At 46.7% G+C, this 23,105-nt stretch overlaps 1 protein-coding gene across 1 annotated transcript in view; it reads left to right on the top strand.

The window, feature by feature from the left end:
* LOC122920361 (cadherin-1-like) overlaps nucleotides 1-22,292 on the top strand; it is a 48,188-nt gene extending 25,896 nt beyond the window's left edge. The window contains 16 exon segments of the mRNA XM_044269798.1: nucleotides 6,297-6,505; nucleotides 6,852-6,962; nucleotides 7,049-7,204; nucleotides 7,290-7,434; nucleotides 8,598-8,773; nucleotides 11,332-11,460; nucleotides 11,545-11,727; nucleotides 11,867-12,111; nucleotides 13,366-13,402; nucleotides 13,404-13,436; nucleotides 13,438-13,510; nucleotides 16,248-16,472; nucleotides 16,775-16,990; nucleotides 18,564-18,694; nucleotides 18,776-18,916; nucleotides 20,802-22,292. Of these exon segments, the coding sequence (XP_044125733.1) occupies nucleotides 6,297-6,505; nucleotides 6,852-6,962; nucleotides 7,049-7,204; nucleotides 7,290-7,434; nucleotides 8,598-8,773; nucleotides 11,332-11,460; nucleotides 11,545-11,727; nucleotides 11,867-12,111; nucleotides 13,366-13,402; nucleotides 13,404-13,436; nucleotides 13,438-13,510; nucleotides 16,248-16,472; nucleotides 16,775-16,990; nucleotides 18,564-18,694; nucleotides 18,776-18,916; nucleotides 20,802-21,008 (2,417 nt within the window). The 3' untranslated portion in view covers nucleotides 21,009-22,292.
* The last annotated feature ends 813 nt before the right edge of the window (nucleotides 22,293-23,105 follow it).

Below are 23,105 nucleotides of genomic sequence, written 5' to 3'. Positions count from 1 at the left end.
GGTCATGTAAATGTGACGAGTGTCATACTTCATCACACAGACCCCTCACTTCCTCAAAGCATCTCTTAACGAAAAATTCCATGAGTTTCCCTTTAACCTGTCAATGATAAGGCCTCTTGTGCTGTCCGCAATGCACGGGCACCCACCGTGGGGCAGCCTCATGCGGATCGCGACCCCATTCACTTGAATGCGGTCCGCAATCCATCCGTTCCGCAAAAAGATAGGACAAGTTCTATCTTTTTGCGGAATGGAAGCACGGAACGGAACACCACAGAAGAACTCCGCAGTGCTTTCGTTCCATGGTTCCGTTCCGCACCGCATCTCCGGATTTGCGGCCCCTTTGAAGTGAATGGTTCAGCATCTGTGATGCGGAATGCACACGGCTGGTGTCCCGTGTATTTGGGACCCGCGTATGTGGGCCGCAATATGGCCACGGGGGACACACGGTCGTGTGCAAGAGGCCTAACTGAAGTGTGAACTAGGCCTAAGTAAGCACTGTGGGGGATGGGTTAGATTTCCCTGCAGTGCCACCACAGGAGAAACTGAGTATTAGGGCTCATGCACATGAATGTGTTTTTTTTTCCGTGTCCGTTCCGTTATTTTTTTGCGGATTTGCAGAACCATTCCTTTCAATGGGTCTCCACAAAAAACGGAAGTTACTCTGTGTGCATTTCGTTTCTGTATGTCCGCATGTCCATTCCACAACAAGGATAGGACTGTTCTATTAGGGGCCAGCTGTTCTGTACCGCAATATACGGAATGCACACAGATTTCATCCGTATTTTTTGCGGGTCCGTGTTTTGCGGACCGCAAAATACATACAGTTGTGTGCATGAGCCCTTACACAGATCCAATTTAAATCAATGGACCGTGTGTGTAAGGCTACATGCACACGACAGTTGTTTTTTGTGGCCTCCGTTTTTTTTCCGGATCGTATGGTTTCCCATTCATTTCTATGGATCCATTAAAAATGCGGTGGACTCATCCATTTCTTGTCCGCGTCCGCTGTCCATGTTTCACGTCCGCAAAAAAAGTATTGCATGTCCTATTCTTGTCCGCAATAAACGTTTTGCAGACCCATTAAAGTCAATAGCTCCGCAAAAAAAGTGGATGACCAACGGAAGCCATCCGTATGTCATCCACATCCGTTTTCTTTTGCGGATGGTTGCTGGGAAACTTGTATATATATAAAATTTTAAGAATTACAGCCTTCAGGTTTTTTTTGCGGACCGCAAAAAAATCTGAAGACACACGGAAACACAACCTACAAAATTTGCGGACAAACGGAACGGATGAGGATGTAAAAAAAACAGTAACACGGATCCGCTATTTGTGCATGTAGCCTAATTCAGCGACGTTCTTTATAGCCTAGGTCAGGTATGGCCATTCTGCGGCTCTCCAGCTGTTGTAAAACTACAACTCCCACTATGCCCTGCCGTAGGCTGATAGCTGTAGGCAGTGTGGGCATGCTGGGAGTTGTAGTTTTGCAACAGCCGGTATCACCTCTGCTCACAGCAGGCAGTTCAGACCTTGTGTGACAACTGGTAATACTTGTGCTTTTTCCTAAGTAAACTTCCATCCGTGTTGCTCAGGCGGGCATGTCGTCACGCAGGGACCCCTGAGCCTCGTCATTGTCTTGTAAGTGTTGTGTACACATTGAGCTGTTTTAGTAATAATGCATTTTTTTCCAATGGGCGAGGACTCCGACAAGACAATGAGAGTGTTGCTTTAAGGGGTTTTAAAACTCTCACGACAGGGACATTTTCAGGACTCCTCTCTATGGGCTTGTCGCCTGTAGCGAGCCGCGATGATGGTGGCAAACTCCGTCCCCGTATGCAGTTATTTACATGGCTTCCCATGGGCGCCAATGAATACAATAGGCAAGGTGTAGGCGCCACCAGCTTCAATTCGGACCCCCCTATTATCAGCTGGCTACCTATGATAAGGGCGACAGACGAGGTCTGTATGGGTTTTCAGAATGCAATCAGTTACTGACGGCAAGCAGAGATCTTGAAAATGGAATACAAAAAGTTACACAAAAGGAGGTAGTCTTATGTGTAAAGTACACGGGAGACATTTTGATGCTAATATCACCTGGTTGAGAGTTCACAGACTGAAAAAAATGGCGCCCAGAAGAATTTTTTATATATTTTTTGGCTTTTTTTTGTTCTTTTTTGCAGCTTACAATGTCCCCTTTGTATCTTCACTGATGGCGGGGTGATCGTTCTATCTCAGAACAAATTGGATGCCTTATTGACCCCTTGACAGTCGCAGTTAACCCCAGTCTGATAAATCACACAATGCATGGAGTGTATGAGGCTCTGTCTCCAATAGTACGCCCAGACATAACAAATAAATTACCGATACATTCTGACTCCCGAGTCATCGGTTAAAGGGTTCCAGTGATAGATGGGATTGACTAAAGACGGTTCAAAGGACTGGATATCATTGTAAAGGCTCATGCACACAAACGTTTTTTTTGCGTATCTGTTCCGTTTTGTTTTTTTTTGCAGACCATTCACTTCCATGGGGCTGCAAAAAAATAATAAACGGAAATGACTCTGTTACATTGTAAAATATTATCTGAATATAGAAATTTCTAAAATCCAAATTGCATCAAATAAGGAAATAATATACAAGGCGGGTCTAATATACAGAGAGGAACCAGACAAAGACTTTCCGGGTCAATATTGTAAATATAGGGACCCGTCCGCGGAAGCCACCTTGACGCCTGGTGGATGGGCCAGACACAAGTTTGATCAAAATGTGCGCTAAGAGCTTCCATTGATCCAAATAGTGGGTATAGTACCACTTGAATTTAGAATGAGCCCCATCTCTCAGCTTTACTGCTTATATGTGTGTGCAGCCATAATTTTTTTATTTTTCAATATTGTAAATGTAATAAAGAGGGACATTTAAGGAGTAGAGAGGGACTTGGGTCAAAATAAGGACTGTCCCTCCAAAAAAGGGACACTTGGGGGGTTCTGCTTTAGAGTAGGGCTTCACGGTGATCTTGGGAGTGTCAGCTGTCGCACGACCATGCATCGCAGTGTAGCAGGGCCGCCATAGACATGATTGGGATCGCTACATGACTGCCAAGTTTACCGCCACTCTAGAATCCCTGCCATAGTTGCTGCTCCCTCAATGGCCTCCTCCCAGGTGACAGGTGCACGATAAAGCGCCACCGCCTCCATCTACGAGGCAGATAAGATCTATTTTACTAGGCGTGTATTCACACAACTTATTCCCCATAGCTCTGCATACAAGGGATTATTTGTCAGCGCCTCAGAACTTTCCCTGCCTGGATCCTGTTTCTCTCTTGATGCTTGCAAGCGCTGCTGGACGCCATTCACTGCAGGCTTAACAAAGCCAAGACAAGCGGCGCATTGTGGCCGGGAAGGGTCTCGTTACAATGGAGAGCTTTGATTGGAGGATGGGGTTACAAGTGCGCGGGCGCAGGTACACGCCAATGCATTGTCCACAACCATTAAAAAACACTAGGGGAACCACCTGAAGAGTTATTATAGGGGTGTTCCCATCTCTGCATCCCCCCAACCCAAAAAAACTACGTAACCGGCCTATGGAAACAGCATAGGCCCCTTTTTTTTTGCAGGACAAGTTATAGTTTTGAATGCACCATTTTAAGTACATGTAATGATTGATTAAAGCCTAGCCGTTTAGCTAAAACCCCCTTTGTTTACGTCAGTAAAAAAGTGTATTAGTGGTCACTAAGGGGTTAAAAAATTGCGGGCCTTTTCAGTTTTCGTCTCAGGCAGCAGAAAGGCTAGGTGCACCCCTGACCACAGTGTGGATACACATACTGTGTACATGGTTTACGTCGTTTTTTAGGGGATTTCTTACCATTTTTTTTAATGTGTTTTATATGGGATTTTTTTTCTGTTAAAACAGCATCTCCAGATGTTAGCTGAAAGTCTATGGCAGGGATGCCCAACCTGCGGCCCTCCAGCTGTTGCAAAACTACAACTCCCAGCATGCCTGGACAGACTACGGCTTTTAGGGCATGCTGGGAGTTGTAGTTTTGCAACAGCTGTAGGGGCCGCAGGTTGAGCATCCCTAGTCTATGGGGTTTTTAACAGCATTTTTTTGAATTGTGGTTATTTTTTTTATTTTTTTTAAATGGTCTCTATGAGAAGGAGCTGGCAGGAGCATGCTCATAGGTTGGCAGTGTTATAGAATGGCGCCTGTTTCCGCACCAGACTTACATAGGGGACTAGGCGGAATATTGCATCACCCGTATACGACCGCAGACTTACTGTATTTCTGCAGCGAGGATTTCCTTCCTCGTCTGGGTTCTACATTATGAGACATTATTGCGTAAGTTGATGCAAGGAGCAGAGGGACGGTGATAAACCGACGGCTCAAAAATAGTCGACTGAGCTTCTTCCCCCTTGTCCTTGGGGTCATCAATGGTCCCAGAGGTCGGACCCCTTCCCCAAAGCATTATAAAATGGGAATGCCCCTTTATTATTGACTTCAAGGCATAAACTGTATGCAGTACGCTCCTGAGCGCCCTCTAGTGGTGCTTGTAAGCAACCAGATTTTAAGCTTTTGCTTTTAGGCCGATGCAGGGGGCTACAAAACGGCGACTTCACAACAAGAGGAATGGATTGCGTATCCTGAGGGAGCGGCCATTTTTACTCCTTGCTATGCACCCACAGTGCCACATTAAATATAAATGAATAGGATTAGCAGTAAGCGCAGAGCACCCCCCACCCCATGTAATCCCCTGATTGCAGAGCATAATCCCTCCATTTTTAGGTGGACCACATGAATTAATTATATCCTGCCTCATCCAGGGAAGCCTCATCTCAAAGCCTGTATTTAACTTTCCTAAATTACACCCCAGTGCTGGTGCGGAGACAACAATGGCGATTGTAATGATGTCCTACGTGTGTCTGGCTGGAAGTGATTCAGGATAATTGCTGCCTATGGTTAAGGCCTCTTGCACACAAACGTTTTTTTTTTTCCGTTTCCGTTCTGTTTTTTTGCGTTCCATATACGGATCGTATACGGAACCATTCATTTCAATGGATCCGCAAAAAAAACGGAAGGTACTCCATATGCCTTCCGTTTCCGTATTTCCGTTCAATTCAAAGATAGAACATGTCCTATTATTGTCCACATAACAGACAAGGATAGGACTGTTCTATTAGGGGCCGTCTGTTCTGCAAAAAACGGAATGCACACGGACGTCATCCGTATTTTTTGCAGATCCGTTTTTTGTGGACCTCAAAATACTGAAAAAGCCATGCGGTCGTGTGCAAGAGGCCTAACCTGCCGTTCCTGGAAAGTCGTCTGTTCAGTCGTTGTATCCGTTGCTGGGAAAGCTGGGTGACCACGGATAGGGCTGCCGCTGTGGTTGTTGTAGGGATTGTCACCCACAAATGGTAGGTCTGCCAGACAGTGTAATGCTGCGGACTGTAAAACTACAACTCCAAGCATGCCCTACAGCTGCTAGGACATGCTGGAAGTAGTAGTCTAAGAAGGAGAGCATTGATGAGCTAAAGGTGTAAGACAATGATGGTGGTGGTAGTAGAAAGGCGCTTGCAATGGATGATTAATCGGATGTGAGCACGGGTGATTTGGGGCCGTATATTTTGAGTAACACCCAATGATTTGATCAGGGAGGCGCTGGTTTCGTCTACTTTATTTATAGCAGCATCACATTCATACCTGGATCAACCCTCAATTCTTATTGCTGTAATATAGTTCTGTTTTCGTTGCTCCTTCTGCACCGTTCCTCTGTTATTATTCCTGGAAATGTATAGATACATTGGCAACGGTGCGTTACCATTCTCGCTGCCCGCTATCCAGTCACTGCCTACAATGTAGGGATAAGACCCAAGGAGAAGAGTAACAGGGATCAATTTACTCCCACATTTCCAGGAGGAATAACAGAGGAATGGCTCAATGCTGAAAACGAGATGCTCTGGGATTGTTAATTTTTCATGGGGCGAACGGGTATTTAGTAAAAAGAGAGCGGACAGGTCTTCTGTGGGCACCTTCATGTGATCTACGCCATTGGGTGGGTATGTGGTGCCTATGGAAGCAAGTGGCTGGTTCAGTTGCACAGGGCTGGCACTACAGTATGGGTATATGGATTTGATTGGCATATTTGTATGGGTATCACTGTGCGGCTGCTGCATTTTTGGGCATGGATATCTGCCCGCTAGTACTATCTAATGGCTGGGCACTACTCTATCAGCAGGCCTTGGCACCCAAATTGCAGATGACGCTTTACCCTAAACGCCTCGTTTCTCTTTTATTTCTTCCAGTGGACTTTGACAAGTGTGAGGCGCAGCTGGTGATCGACTACGTCTCTGAGGACCCCCACTTCGTGGTCCAAGCGGACGGTTCGGTCACAGTGAAGAACGACTTAAAGCTCCACATGCCAAGAAAGTTCAAGGTCCTGGCATTTAACGACAAGGGTCCTCTGACCTCCACCATGGTGACCCTGAAGAAGGAGCACGCCCGCCACAGACAGGTGGGTGAGCTAATCTGGGGAAGAGCCTGGAGCTACATCCTAGACACCGACTCATGGTGGCATTATCTGATTGATTGGCGCCTTCGGATTAGAAGTTTTTTGATTTATCACTAAGAAATGGTTTAAAGGTTGGTGGGTCTCTTAAAGGGGTAGGCCCATGAACAACAGAATAAGCAATATACATATATGACCACTGGGCCCCCACCAACCAAGGGCCCCTGAGTTCCCTCAGGGGGGATATAGATAGATATAGATATAAGAGATAGATAGACAATATTTTTTAAAATAAAATATTTCATGGTAAACCAACAAACCATTTTATTTTCCGTGCGTTTGGTCTTTCCAGTCTGAACACGGCCACCACCACAGCCACAGAAGACACAAGAGAGACTGGGTGATCCCTCCGATCAACATACCTGAAAACGAGAGGGGTCCATTTCCCAAAAGGGTTATTCAGGTAGGGTGCAGAGAATTATCTACAGAAGGAATATATGGACGTGGCTGCGGCTGGGCCCTCCAGAGCCTCATTCTCTTCTATTGTAGATTAAATCTAGCAGAGCAGACGAGATGACGGTATTCTACAGCATCACAGGGCAGGGGGCCGACACTCCACCCGTGGGACTCTTCACCATAGAGAAATCCACCGGTTGGTTAAACATCACCCAGCCCCTGGACAGAGAAGCGATACCGAGCTACAAAGTAAGTTCGCCGCCTGACCTAACCTGGAGACCTCCCTGTGACGTGGTCATGGCCTGCCATATCTGAGGACTATCTGTATTTCCAGATTTTTGTTCATGCCGTATCGGGAAGTGGAGCGGCAGTGGAAACGCCGATAGAAATAGTTATCACGGTCACGGATCAGAACGATAACCGCCCGTACTTTACCCAGCCAGTCTTTGAAGGCACAGTGGCTGAAGGTTCCAAGCCAGGTAAGTGATATCAATGTCTCCGCAATCTAAGACCCCAAAGGTAAGGCTAGGAGACCATTGTACCGCAGCCCCTGAATCAGAAGTATTAACCACTTCAAGGGGTTTCCCATTTCAGGCAATTTCTACATGTTAGCAGGTACTGGGACCCTCGGGCATATAATGTGGGAAAACCTGGCAGTAAGTGTTCAGTTTCCCTGCAGCGCCACCACAGGCAAATATAAGCATTACACTCTGCCCATTCAAATCAATGGACTGTGTGTGTAATACAGGACAGGACAGGTCCTCCACAGCAAGAGACGCTCTTTGTAACTGCTCTCCGCTAAGAAACGAGTATCCTGACCAGAGCATCCCCTCTATTTACCCAGAATTCCCTAATAGAGTTTATGTAAATGGGGGCAGGCACCAAGATTCTCCTCCTTTAGGGCTCCCAAGGTTCTCCACCTTTAGGGCTCATTCGGATGTCCGTATGCTGTCCGCTAAAATGCGGTCCGTTTTTTTGCTGATCCATTCACTTCTATGGGGCCCTTTTATTCCACAGATCAGCAAAACAAATGAAACATGTCCTATTCTTGTCAGCGAAAATCAGGAGGTGGCCCCATTGAAGTCTATAGGTCACAAAAAAAAACTGAATGCAATCCGTTTTTGCTGACATGCTGAACTGTCCGCAAAAAAACGGATCTGCATTTTTGAGGTCAGCATACGGCCATCTGAATGAGCCCTTACTGAGGCCCCCCCTCACCTATTAAAATTCAGCATCTTGCCTGGTAGATCCGCACCTCCAGGCGACGGGGTCTGCACAATCTGCGGACCCCTGTGTCCATACAGTTCATAGGTGGTCTTATAGAAGCGTATGCAGAATACGGTGGCCAGGAATTGATAGGTGGGGGTCCCAGGGTTTGCTATAATCCCATTCACATGTTTTATATTGTAATTGGGATTTTGCGATATATAATCTGCACTGATAATTCATGGCAAATCAAGGGGCCGGGAAAAATTGTGTTAAACCAGCGCTGCTGCCCCTTCAATCTCAGGATTGGTTAGGGTCCCTGCATTCGGACCCCCACAGAAAGTGATATAATTGTAGGCGAGCCGCAGAATAATTTCCAGTGGTGGCCCCACTGCTCGTACCTCACCGTCTGCCTCTTCTATCCCTGTACTTTTAGGTGCGCCCGTGATGACTGTGACGGCGGTGGACGACGACGATTCGATAAATGTGAATAACGGGATTGTCGCCTACAATATCATTGGTCTGGACCCACCGCTTCCCTCCCCAAATATGTTTGCCATTAATCCGGAGACCGGTCTGATCAGCGTTTTGCAGACTGGTCTCGATCGTGAGGTATGTGACTCGTGCGGACACCTACATTTCTTCCATATATTATAGTTATATTGTTACCATACTGTACATTATTGTTTTCTTTCTTTTTATTAACATGGATTCATAGCGCCCACTAGTGTTCCAAAATCAAACTTCATTTTTCAACACTAGAAAAAAATATATTTCCCGTAGCAACTGATTCTTTATCAGCAGTGTTCTGATTGGCTTGCTGCAGCTTATGCGCAAATTTTAAAGCGGACCCGTCCCCCCTCCTGACATGTCTGTCTTAGTAACTACCTGCATCCCCCAAGTAATTGCAGTTCTGGAGACTCTATTCTTATGACTCTAAGTTGTGCCATTCCTTTATTATTCCTGCTAGAAGTTGTGAATGCCGTTTGCAGTGGAGGTCCAGATGGGTGTTACCAGTACCAGCACTGATTGGATCAGCGAGTTCACACCCCTAACTGGTAAAACCCATCTGCACCATCATTGCAAACTGCTAGCAACATCTAGCAGGAATAATAGAGGAATGGTACGACATTTTGCCATGAGAATTGATGCTGCAATACTGTTATTACATGGGTAATGCAAGTACTTACTAAAACAGACACGTCAGGAGAGCCTCCGGGCTTTTACTATTGATGACATGTCCTCAGGGTAGGTCATCAGTATCAGATCAGTGAGGGTCCGACACCTGGAACCCCTGCATGAGGAGACGGCGCAGGCCGTGCGCACATGCCGTCTCCGTCCTCTCTTCCTGCTCGCCACTGATATGCCTATGGTAAAGCGGCAGTAGCAGGGGCGTAGCTAACCGCTCATGGGCCCTGGTGCAAGAGTTCAGCTTGGGCCCCCCTTCCCTCAGTGCGTTGTGTGTCTTCTTATGTGGCACAAGGGTCTTCTGGCCCTCTCAGGCTCCTGGGCCCGGTAGCAACTGCTACCTCTGCACCCCCTATAGCTACGCCCATGAGCAGTAGAGCAGAAAGAGCGAAAGGACATGGCCCTCATAGGGCTGATCGGCGGGGGTGCTGGGTGCCGATCTGACATTGGTTACCTATCCACATGCATGCTGGGTCTGCTCTGATTTTTACCATTTATGGTGCCATAATGGCCTCCATTAAATCCAGGGAATGCAAGTACCAACATGCATGCCGAACCCACTCCATGGCCCCTTTCACACGGGGCGAGTATTCCGCGCGGGTGCAATCCGTGAGTTGAACGCATTGCACCCGCACTGAATCCGGACCCATTCATTTCTATGGGGCTGTGCACATGAGCGGTGATTTTCACGCATCACTTGTGCGTTGCGTGAAAATCGCAGCATGCTCCTCTTTGTGCTTTTTTCACAGTAACGCAGGCCCCATAGAAATGAATGGGGCTGCGTGAAAATCGCAAGCATCCGCAAGCAAGTTCTGTGTGCATTACGCATCACGGATGCGGACCCATTGACTTGAATGGGTCCGCAAATCAGGAGATGCAGAGTGGTGCGGAACGGAAGCACGGAACGGAGTGCTTCTGTGGGGTTACGTTCCGTACTTCCGTTCCGCAAAAAGATAGGACATGTTCTATCTTTTGGCGGAACGTAGGGATGCTGTCTGGATCCATCCCGGAGGCCTCGCGAAAGTTCTCCGTGCATTGGGGACCTGCAAATTGCGGCTCCAATGCACGGAACGGAACACATAAGTTCGTGTGAATGAGCCCTTACACTAATTAAAATCAACCTATTTGCATTCATTGGAAGCCGCCTGGCACCAGGAGAGGTATAGAGTGGGCTCGGCATGCATGTTGGTACCTGTATTCCCTGGATTTAATGGAGGCCATTATGGCACCGAAATGATAAAAGGCAGAGTGGACCCAGCATGCATGTGGAACCTGCATTCCCTGAATTTTACGGTGGCCAGTATGGCACATAACATGTAGGATTTAGTGTTAGATTCTTATAGAGATCGCCTTGACGCCGGCTGACGGGCCCAACTAATTTTGTACAAAATGTATTTGCCAAGAATCTCAAATTTACAAAATAAGCGCAGCATTAGCACCAGAATACTTTCTATAACTATGGCATTATTGTACGTTATTTGTGTTTGTTGCGTTGTGGTTTTTTTCTTCGTGTTTCTAGCCATGGCGACGTGCACCTGCCCATTGGGATGTGCTGGCTGAGCCCCTTTTTTTGCAGTTATCCCGAGGATAGGTCATCTATAGTAAAAGCCAGGAGAACCCCTTTAATAACTCCCACGTACTAGTGTGGCGGTCATAGTCGCAATATTGCATTTTGTATGTGGGCAAGAAGACGCATTTCTAGAATTGATGGTAGAAAACCGTATCTAGGAAAAGCAAGTTCTCTTCATTGTTGCCCCTAGGGGGCGGTATTATAGCAGCTATTACCAGTAAAGACGTGCCAAGTGTATGTGGTCTTGAGAAACGAAGACTATTTCTGAGCAGGCTGTGTGAGTTGAGGTTTTATCTGGCACACACACATTCTTTTCATGGTAGGGGGCGACAGTGAGCACAGGAGAGATTAAACCTGGGGTACACAATTCTAATGGAAAATGTATTAATAAAACATTGTGTACTTTCTACAGAAATATCCTCAGTACACTGTGACCATCACAGCAACAGATCAAGAGGGCGCCGGCTTCTCGACTACAGGTACAGCTGTGATCACCGTCACCGACACCAACGACAACCCTCCGATTTTTGATCCGAAGACAGTAAGTAGCGAGATGCCCTTGTAACCAGATAAGCCATTTCCCAGAGTCTCTGGGTTCATTTCTTAATTTTTTTAAAAATTTTAGTACGTAGCGAGCGTCCTCGAAAATAAGGTTGGCGTCGAAGTCGCCCTGCTGACGGTCACAGATGAGGACTCCCCCAATACAGACGCATGGCAGGCCGTGTACAAAATCATCAAAGGCAATGAGGCCAATAATTTCGGGATAAAGACTGGTCGAGACAACATGGGTATCCTGACGACTGTGAAGGTAACAAGAGCATTCTGCAAAGTAGTGGATCAGGCTATCACTGTCCACAGCAGCACAGAGTATTTCAAGGGAGGAGTGCAGTTGAAGCTTGATGCCAGAAAAGTCATTTTTTCATTTTTTATATTTTTTTTCTGTGCAGGAGTTGGACTTTGAGACCAAGAGGGAGTACGTTCTCCTTGTGGTGGTCACAAACAAGGTTGAATTTTCGGTGCCTCTCGTGACCTCCACAGCGACGGTGTCCGTGACCGTCATAGACGTCAACGAGGCTCCTGTGTTTGACCCCAACCCAAAAATTGTTTCGGTCTCAGAGGATTTGCCCAGTGGACAGGAGGTGGCATCCTACACGGCTGTGGATCCTGACAAGGCACAGAATCAAAAGATCACGTAAGTCGGTCATCTCATTTCATAACCGATATCCTAAAACCGTATTAAAAGGGACTCTCTAGGATTAGAAAAGCTTTGGCGCTTTCATCCAGAAACAACGCCACCCGTGTCCCTGGGTTGTGTACGGTATTGCAGCTCGGCTCCGTTAAAGTGCAATACCGCAAACAGCCTGACAGGTGGCGCTATGTTTGGACGAAAGCCACGTTTTTGTAATCCTAAGAGCATTTTTTTATTAAAAGGGTCCCCTGATAAGGTGATGACAGTGTGTCCTGCTGCTGGGACCACCAGCTACCAGCTGTAATCTCTGGGAAAATCGGACAGCATGCGTTCAGTTTCCCCACAGCGCGACCGCAGGCAATGTTAGGCATTACACTATTTTTAATGAAAGCATTGGACTGTCGATGTAAAGCACAGGACATGTTAGGTCCTCCAGATGGAGACATTTCCACCACTCGGGGTAATAGATGAGGGTCCTAAATAAGAGACATCCCCTAATTAAAGGGGTCGTCTCATTTCTGGCGCTGATGGCATATCTCTAGGACCCGCACCTGTCTGACATTGACGGCATATCCTAGTAGATGAGGAAACCCCTTTAACTTGCAATTTACTAGTAGGGTATATTAGGGGTATAGCTTTAGGAGGTGCAGAGCTAGCAGAGGCACTCGGGGCCCCCGGTGCGGGTGTTAAGAGTCCCATTTCCCTTACACATTGATGATGGTCCCATACGTTGGATCCTCATCATTATGGTCCTAATGATATGTCATTATATGGGGAGACCCATAAACAATGGGGGTCTAACTAACCTGCAGAACATCATAGCGCCATAGACTGGGTAGTGACCATGATTGGCACTGCATCGTTGCTCCCATTTACTTAGACCCCCAACGATCTGATATTGATAACTTATCGTAAGGATACCGGAAAACCCCTTTGAGGACTCATGCACACGGCCGTTGCCCATATTGTGGCCCACAAACAGCAGGTCCGCAATACACGGGCACCGGCTCTGTGCACCCCGCAATCCGGAAGGTCTGGTGCAGAACGGAGGCACGGAACCCCACGAAAGTTGAATGGGTCTGGATCCGTCTGCGGAATCCGCACGGATGTTGCCTGCAAATTGCGGTCCCCAGTGCACGGAACGGTTGATCAACAGCCATGTGCATGAACCCTAACTCTATGAGTCGGAACGTTTGGCCGGACCGGTCTCATAGTCCTTTATGGCCGCGTATTGAACTGGTTTTATGTCCTCTGCAGATATTATATTGGTAATGACCCGGCTGGATGGCTGTCCTGTGAACCCAGAGAACGGCATCATCACTGGAAATGGCCAGCTTGGACCGAGAGTCGATGTTTGTCAAGAACAACACGTACAGAGCCATCATCTTGGCCGTCGACAGCGGTAACTATGGCATGAGATCAGTTTATACTGGGAGCAGAAGTCACTGGATATTAGGGTCAAGGCCCATGGGATGTAGCTATAGTGGAAGCAGCTGCTACGGGGCCCGAACTCAGATGGGGCCCACCCAGGAGGAGGACGAAAAGACTTTGTCAGGGCCCCCTCAACAGTAATAGGGCTCATGCACCTGACCACATCCATTTTGCGGTCTGCAAATCGTGGATCCCCAAAACACGGATCCTGGCCGTGTGCATGCTGCCATTTTTATCTGCGCTCCTCTAGAAATGTCCTATCCTCGGTGCACAAAATGGACAAGAGCAGGACATTTTATTTTTTTCTGCAGATCTAGGGTAACGCGTCCGTATATGATCCGCAAAAAATGTAGATCGGATGCGGACAGAAACTACTGCCGCGTGCATGAGCCCTTATACAATGACAGTATACACAGTGACATGATATACAGTATATACGTAAGGAAACAGACAGAGCGACAGCCGGGCGCGGTCTGAGAGAGCGGTCTTCACTAGCCGCAGGGTTGTGGGAGGAGGGGGTGACGGGGGGTGGACCCATTCAAAAATTTGCTGTGGGGCCCAGTAATTTCTAGTTACATCACTGGCAAGGGATCGTGATTGACAAAATATGTGTAAGAATTACAAGAGGTTCTATGAAATTGCGTTTAGCTGCAATACCGGACACAGCCTGTGGACAATAGTAGCGCTATTTGTCACAAAACGCCGGACAACATAGTGAAGCATGTCCAGTACAGTAACAGATTCTGCGATATCTTGCGTGCCTATAGTTTCTTGCCGCTTCCAACGTCTCTGCTTGCTTTAAGGGAATGGAAACATCCTTTTTTACATGCCAGGGCTGATAGCATCCATCTGACACATGGTTACAGGATATCAGAGCTCTGTGGTCATGCAAGGAAACTCGTAGGCTGGGTTTACACGTTGCTGACAAGTTGCGGTAAAAACCTGCAACCAAAAATGCATTGTGAAACCGGTTGCCATGGATATGCAAAATAAACGTGTTTCACCTGTGGGCCATTGCAAAACCACAGCAGTCGTGGTAAAAACTTTTTTGCAATGCATTTTTTTTTTCTGCAATGTGTAAACCCAGCTGTGCTCATGCAGATGGCCACGATCAGCCTCTGAATGTTTCCATTCACTGACAGCAAGCAGAGATCACCCCCCCCCCCCCCCCCCCTCCCCATGATACGGGCTATGTTGGATTTTTTTTCACCCTTGGGACATTGCAAAGACACAGAAATTGTGATAAAAGCATTAGAGTTTTTTTTTAATCATGTGGCTTTGGTTGCATTTTTTTTTACCGCGACTCATCTGCAACATGTGAACCCGACCTAAATGTTTCCTTTTTGATACAGGTGAACAGTTTGTCACCAAAAAGGGTTAGGCGTGCCCCTGTGCCAGATGCACACAATCAGCCTTTTTGCATGTCAACAGGAATGTTTCCATTTCCTGATTGCAAGCAGAGGTGTTGAAAGAGGAGAGAAAGAGAGAATTTGCCTTCCCTGTAATTTTACTTTCCTGGAATCCTCAGGCAGCACAGAGCACAGAGCACACAGTAAGTGCTGCCTGAGGACGGAGAGGAAATACATTGCAGAATCACCGCAGTTACAGTAAAAATGTCTGCGGTTTTTAGGGCTTGGTCACACGAAAGTTTTTTGCGTTCCGTATACGGAACCATTCATTTCTATAGGTCTGCAAAAAAACCTGAATGTACTCCGTCAGCATTCCATTTCCATATGTCCGCATTTCCGTTCCGCTACATTTTGAGTCTTGTCCTAATATTGTCTGCAAATCACGTTCCGTGGCTCCATTCAAGTCAATGGGTCCGCAAAAAAACACAGAACGGATACGGAAATGCATCCGTATGTCTTCCGTATCCGTTCCGATTTAGCGGAACCATCTATTGAAAATTTATGCCCAGCCCAATTTTTTCTATGTAATTACTGTATATGCCATACGGAAAAACAGAACGGAAACAAAAACCAGAACAACAGATCCGTGAAAAACGGACCGCAAAACACTTGTTTCCGTTTCTGTTCCGTTTTTCCGTATGGCATATACAGTATACAGTAATTACATAGAAAAAATTGGGCTGGGCATAAATTTTCAATAGATGGTTCTGCAAAAACGGAACGGATACGGAGGACATACGGATGCATTTCTGTATGTGTTCCGTTTTTTTTGCGGACCCATTGACTTGTAAGGAGCCCCGGAACATGATTTGCGGGCAATAATAGGACATGTTCTATCTTTCCACAGAATGGAAAAAAACGGAAATACGGAAACGGAATGCATACGGAGTGCATTCATTTTTTTTTTTTGCGGAACCATTGAAATGAATGGTTCCGTATACGGAATGCAAAATCAGGCTGTAAACAGGAAAAAAAACGGTCGTGTGAAAGTTTTTTGGTTGCTTTTTTTTTTACCATGACTGTTCTATAAAGTGTGAACTAGCCTGCAGGTCTGCAGAGCTCGGATACACTGTGACCGGGCCTGCTCCTGTGTCAGCTGTAAACAGTTTCCATATGCTGACAGCAAGCAGAGATTTTGAAAGCGTTCAGAAATTGGTATTTATTATGTGTTGTTTTTTTTTTTACCTTGGCTTAAAGTATGTTAGAAGGTCGTGATATGAGATACTGATGCAATAAAGCGCCATGTGCACCTCCGCGCCGGCCGTCTTGACGCGCCTGACTCTGTGCCTGTCTGTGTAGGTTCTCCAGTTGCCACCGGAACAGGGACCCTCCAGCTTATCCTCCTGGATGTAAATGATAATGGACCGTTTTTGGAAACTCCATACGTGACGTGGTGCTTGAAGAGCCCCGACCCGCTACTCATCAACATCATTGACAGAGATGAAAGGCCGTTCACAGACCCCTACATGGCAGAAATCAACCGCGAGGCCCGGGAAAACTGGACCTCCACCCTGGTGAATAACCGTAAGTAGACAACAGGATGGGAGCAGGTTTTTAATAGTAAAGGGGTCCTCTACCCCATCAGGGCATTCTGAGATGGGTCACTAACAGTTGCACCCCGTTTCCTGTGCAGTCAGTGCACCTTGGATACGTCAGTTACTGCTAAAAAAAACATAAAAGCAAAAGCCACTTACCGTCGTACCTATGGAAGCTTCCAGTCACATTCGCCGCCTGTGTAAGTGCCGGGAAGTCCACGGAACGATTCCGCTTTCTAGTAGCAAAATCGTAATGAAAGTTTTTTTTCCTCCTTGTGATTGATTTTGCAGAATTTGAGATAAAACCAAAGAAGGACCTGCCTGAAGACACGTACCCAGTGACTGTCACCATCACGGACAGTCAGGGGCTGAAGAATACAACCCTGCTGGCGATACAAGTCTGCGACTGCAGAGAAGGATCAACGTGCGACGGGCCCAAGGCCCAGGAAGCCGCCATAGGCATCCCGGTCATACTTGGCATTCTTGGGGGCATCTTAGCACTTTTGAGTAAGTCATTCTCTGAGTATTATTGCTGCAGTCTTAGGGCTCACGCACAGAAACATATTTTTTGTCTGTGGCCGTTCCGTTTTTTGCAGAATGCAGAAACATTCTTTTTTTTAACGGGGCCGCAAAAAAAAAAAAAAAAATGGAAATTACTCTGTATCCGTATGTCCACAAAACCGTTCCGCAAAAAAATAGAGAGCGTAAATTTTTGTCTGTTTTGCGGACAAGGACAGGCATTGTTACAATGGATCCGCAAAAAAAATTAAAACAAATGTAACACAGACGTCACACGGATGCCATCTGTTTTCTTTGGCGGATCAGTGTTTTGCGGTCCGCAAAATACATACACTCGAGTGCGTGAGCCCTTAAAGGGGTTGTCTAGAATTTGGAAAACATGGCTGCTTTATTCCAAAAACAGCGCCAGCTAGCGGTTGTGTCTGGTCTCGCAACTCAGCTCCATTGACGTTCCCTGGGCCGAGCTGTAATATCACACGCAACCTGCTGTTTTTGGAAGAAAGTGCGCATGTTTGTCTAGCCCTGGAAAATAGTCCATGACAATAGCTTTCCTGAAAGTGCAGCATAAAGCCTCATTTTGCAGATCCGCAAAATACGGATACCGGCCGTGTTGCATTCGCATTTCTTGCAGACCCATTGACTCCAAGTATAGGACATATGTTCTTTCTCCTTGCGGAACGGAAATACGGATGCGAAAAACATACGGATGAGCCGTGTGCTTTGCACATCTGTATATCCTTTCCACAAAAAGATAGAATATGGTCGCAAAATGCGGACCACGGACCTATAGACGTCAATAGGTTCTCAAAAAATAATGCAGATGGCACACGGACAAAATCTGCATTTTGCGCCTTGTCCCGTTATTCGGGTGTGCGGGAAGACAGAGGGTTGGGGTTGCCATTTAGTTTTCGGCAGAACTGTGGTTTGTGGACCACAAAACAGGCATAAATTTGTGCGAAAGGCCTAAAGAGAAGAGGCCACTCACCTATTCACCTGCCGCTGATGGGCCCCATGTAATAAGAATTGTGGAGCATCTATTCCTATGACTCTGCGTTGTGTTATTCCTCCTATTATTCCTGCTAGAAGTTATGAGTGAATTACTATCAGTTTGCAATGAAGGTCCAGATGGGTGTTACCAGTTAGCGGTGTGTCCCTGCATAGTCTGACATTATCCGATCAGTCTGTGCCAAGACACCTTCCCCCCAAACTGGTAACACCCATCTGGACCTTCATTGCAAACTGCTAGTAATTCACTCATAACTTCTAGCAGGAATAATACAGAAATGTTATTACATGGGGGATGCTAGTAGGGTTACAGCCGTGTCAGGAGAGGTGATAAAGGGGTTATCCGAAGCCTAAAAGACCCCCTCCCCGCCAATGCCCAGGCCCCTTGCCCACTCCCCAGCACCCATGTTGCTCCACATACCTGCACGGCCGACGCTGCATCTCCCCGTCACTCGGATCATAAAATCTAGGGAGCTAGACATAAAAACTGGGAAAAAACCTAAAATAATAAGATAAAGATCCATCGGACAGATTGTAATATCTTCTCTGTTTGCAGTTCTGCTGTTGCTGCTTCTGCTGTTCATGAGAAAGAAGAAGGTTGTGAAGGAGCCCCTACTACCCCCTGAGGATGAAACGCGTGACAACGTGTATCACTACGATGAAGAGGGCGGCGGCGAGGAGGATCAGGTACCGCACGGCGAGGATCCTCCCTCATAAGATGTCAGCAGATACTGAACTCCTTATAACGACCTCCTCCTTCTCTTAAAGGATTTTGATCTAAGTCAACTGCACCGTGGTCTTGACGGCCGCCCGGAAATCACCCGCAGCGATGTGCCATCGCTGATGCCGGCTCCTCAGTACCGCCCACGTCCGGCCAATCCCGATGAAATAGGGAACTTCATTAATGAGGTAGGGTAACACAACTGGACCTAAAGGGGTTCCCCACCCACAGTGATTATTCTCACGGTTGCCCCGTGTTTTGACATCACATTACATTAGGGAAAAACGAAATCATTACGTAAGGGAGGGTTCTGCAACCGTTTAATAGACTTGGGCCTCATTCACACGTCTGTGCTTAAATCCATGAGCAGGTGGTCAGTGATGCCTCCGTGAAGATGTCCGTGACGGATCGATCCGCGTTGGGTCCGTGTGCCATCCGTGTTTCGCTGACCCTGCACAGCTGAAAAATACATTTTCAAAGCATCACTTTCTAAGGATCCGTGAAATACGGATGAAACACGGATGGCATTCGTGCTGCATCGTCGTTTTCACGGACCCATAGACCAGGGCTGGCCAACCTGCGTCTCTCCAGCTGTTATAAAACTACAACTCCCACCATGCCCTGCTGTAGGCTGATAGCTGTAGGCAGACTGGGTATACTGGGAGTTGTAGTTCTGCAACAGCTGGAGAGCCGCAGGTTGGCCATCCTTGCCATAGACTATAATGGCCGTGATGGATCTGTGAACACGGACAAAATAGAGCGTGCATCCGTGCGAAAAACACTGATGTCTGAATACACACATTAAGGCCTCTTTCACAAGACCGTATGGCTTTTTCAGTGTTTTGCGGTTCGTTTTTCACGGGTCCGTTGTTCCGTTTTTTGTTTCCGTTGTGTTTCCGTTTCTGTTCCGTTTTTCTGTATGGCATATACAGTATACAGTAATTACATAGAAAAAATTAGGCTGGGCATAACATTTTCAATAGATGGTTCCGCAAAAACGGAAAGGGTACGGAAGACATAAGGATGAATTTTCGTATGTGTTTTTTTTTTTTTTTTGCGGAACCACTGTAATTAATGGTTGCGTATACGGAACACAAAAAAACAGCCCATAAGGCTCCATTCACACGTCCGCAAATGGGTCCGCAATTTTGCGGAACGTGTGCGGACCCATTCATTCTCTATGGGGCAGGAATGGATGCGGACAAGAATAGGCATTTCTATAGGGGTGCCGGACGGGTGTGTTGGGGATCCGCAATTTGCGGGTCCGCAACACTACCTACGTGTGAATGGGGCCTAAACGGAAAAAAAAAACTGTCGTGTGAAAAAGGCCTAAAATGAATGGGGACGTGTGCTGTCCGTGGACCACTGACACGTGAACGAGGCTTTGAAGGTCACCTGTCAGCAGGATCAATCCTGTTAATCCAGGAATCTTGTCTGGCGGGGTTGATCCTGCTGATTAAAATTAAAATCATTAGCGAGGTTCTTGATAAAAAGACTTTCATTCTTTATGCAAATGAGAGCTTCAGTGCGCCAAGGGTGTGGCCAGCACGGGAAAGCTGAGGCCCCGCCCCTCGGTGTACTCATATGTATAAAGGTTAAGGGGCACAAGGCGTTTTAGATGCCGGTTTTAATAAATCCCCATAGCTGGCGGAGGATCTGCCAAAGTTATGAAGAGGCGCATCCTAAAACAGGCGTAGAAAATGATGAATGAGACGGGCCTGCTGGCCCGTCCGCGCCCACAATTTTAGACCTGGCGTGAGCGATAGAAGTCGCCATCTGCGTCTGAAATACGCCTAATATAGGTGGATTTCAGTATAATAAATGATCCCCTCAAAGTCTTTTTTTTCTCTTGGGAATGCCACATCCGATTTACACATGACAGGTATAATTTTAATCAGCAGGATCAACCCTATCAAGCAGCATTTATAGGATTGATCCTGCTGACAAGGTGCCTTTTAAGGCTATTTCAGTGATTTAGTTTTACCCCGTGTAACGTAACGCAAGAAGAAGAAAAAAACACCGGGCTACTGAAAATGACAAGTCTAACAAAATGCGTTTTCCTCCATGAACCAGAATCTGAAGGCGGCCGACGAAGACCCCACCGCCCCCCCTTACGACTCGCTCCTTGTGTTCGATTATGAAGGCAGCGGATCGGAGGCCGCCTCCCTCAGCTCTTTGAACTCCTCCAATTCAGACGGCGACCAGGACTACAGCGCCCTGAATGACTGGGGCCCTCGCTTCAACAAACTGGCGGACATGTACGGAGGAGACGAGGACTAGGCGGCGGCTGTAAGCTGACGTCTGGGAGTAATAACGGCAAAAATTGGGACGTTTTTGATTATTTCGCACTGTAAAAAGAGCCTGGACGGGAGGCTGCTCAGTTCTGCCGCCCCCTTGTCATCGCAGGACGTACTACTGCTACCAACATTCCGGAGATGCTACTCCAGTCTATAGTTTTCTTTGTCTTTTGTATCCTTGAAGCAGTGGCCTCCAACCTGTGGCTCTCAAGCTGTTAAAAAACTACAACTCCCAGCATGTCCTCATAGTCACAGACTGTCAGGGAGTGCTGGGAGTTGTAGTTTTGCAACAGCCGCAGGTCTACAAGCAATGCTGTTTGCCAAACGTATACAGACTGTGTTGTGCTTATATCGTTTTTTTTTGTTTTGTTTTTTTGTATTTTATACGTGATTTAGTCTCTTTATGTAATTTGCCTTTGGGATGTTAATTATGGGTAATTAGAATGGGAAAATTCTATCAAGAGAGCTATATTTTTTTTTATATACGGTTACAGTTCAAAAATAGGAATGAAATCTGCTTGGTTGCCATGGCAATATAAATATAAATATATATAAAAGCAACTAATCCCAATCCAAAATTAAAGGAGTGATTTGATTGGTCATGGGGGTAACCCCTCCCCTTTCTAATTTGCATAAAATGGCAGCCATGACAGTACCTAGACCAAGGCGCCCCTCTAAGTACACATATTTTGTCTTGTGGGAATGGTTTCGTCCATTTTTATAGAGCTTCCTCGATATCTGCACCACATATAATCAAGAGAATTCTGACACTTTTGGTGTCCTGGAGAAAACCACTGTAACACTAAGCTAATACAAGGACGATAAGCAGGGGTGTGACTATGGGCGGGGATGGTTGAGGTCACACCCCTGCCCTGGGACTGGGCCTATATAAAGAAACCATTACAGTCTATTACATGATAGTTGGGGGACCCGGTTCAAGTTTTTGTACTGGGGCCTTCAAGTTACCCCCCTCGCACAAAACCTCTAAAATTTCACATGATAGCCGAGGTTCTTTGGCCATCTAGTGGAGTTCTCCTGGTTTCGATATAAGGGTCTATTCAAACAAAAACTGCAGAAATCGCAGAAAAAAAGGCATTAAGTGCGAAAAGACCCCATATAATGCTTGCTGAGGGCGCACCGCTCCCCGGAGGGACCGTCTATATCTAGATCGTATGGGAAGCTCCAGATATTCGCTGTTTATACTCGCCTATATATATTTTGTACAAAAATAAAATTGTTTATATAAAATAAAATGTTTTCCAGTGATTATTAAGTCTCCGCTTTATTCTGTAGCCGCACAAATCGGAGCCGCAGCAAAATCCGTAGGTAATGCGCAGGGGTATTACCATGGGTTCTGCTCTGTGTGTGAATGTGTATCTGACTTTATGTTGAGTGCGAGGGGAGGATAGGAGTGGTAGTGGTATGAATGGTGGTGGTTGTCATGGTGCTCACGGTGGCTGGATCCTACTCCCTCACTTCGGCATAGTGGCGAGGAGGCCACAGATTGGAGTAGTAGTTGTTTGCAAAGCTGCAAACACTTCCACAAGAGGATGGAGGCACAAATCGTAGTAGCTGCAACAAGTTCTGGATGAATCACGGGGTTACCGCCACGGTTCCTCTGAGGTGCACGTTCTTACATAGCAATTGCTTACATCCCATTGCAGCTGAGGGGTCCACTTAAATCCACTTTCGTCTGCATGTGAGGTGCCGACTTGTAGGAAACACCCTAACCAGGGCTGTGAGGTCTAGAATCTGGAAACGTGCGTTACCTTCACAGACTAAATCCATGCACCTCCTCCTTCAGCTGCCAAACAATCTCAGGGATCCTTCAGCTTAATACAATCACAGGGGTTCACTGGTGGCCACATGGGCAACAGATGGTCTGGTTCGGACGGACAGGACTTGTGGCGTCTTCAGCAGCTGACTCGGTCTCAGACGGCACTAACTAAAGCAACAGAGGCCGAGCCCATGGATTTAAAGGGTCGCCGTACTTTCATACAATTTCATTAATAGAGAATGGCCTAATGAGCAAATTTATAAATCACTTCATTTTAAAAAATATTCCTCCGTCCACTTGAAA

The sequence above is a fragment of the Bufo gargarizans genome, chromosome 10 (assembly GCF_014858855.1).
Source record: "Bufo gargarizans isolate SCDJY-AF-19 chromosome 10, ASM1485885v1, whole genome shotgun sequence".
Lineage (NCBI taxonomy): Eukaryota > Metazoa > Chordata > Amphibia > Anura > Bufonidae > Bufo > Bufo gargarizans.
The sequence above is the reverse complement of the archived record's forward strand: the minus strand, read 5'-3'. Positions and strand labels throughout refer to the sequence as shown.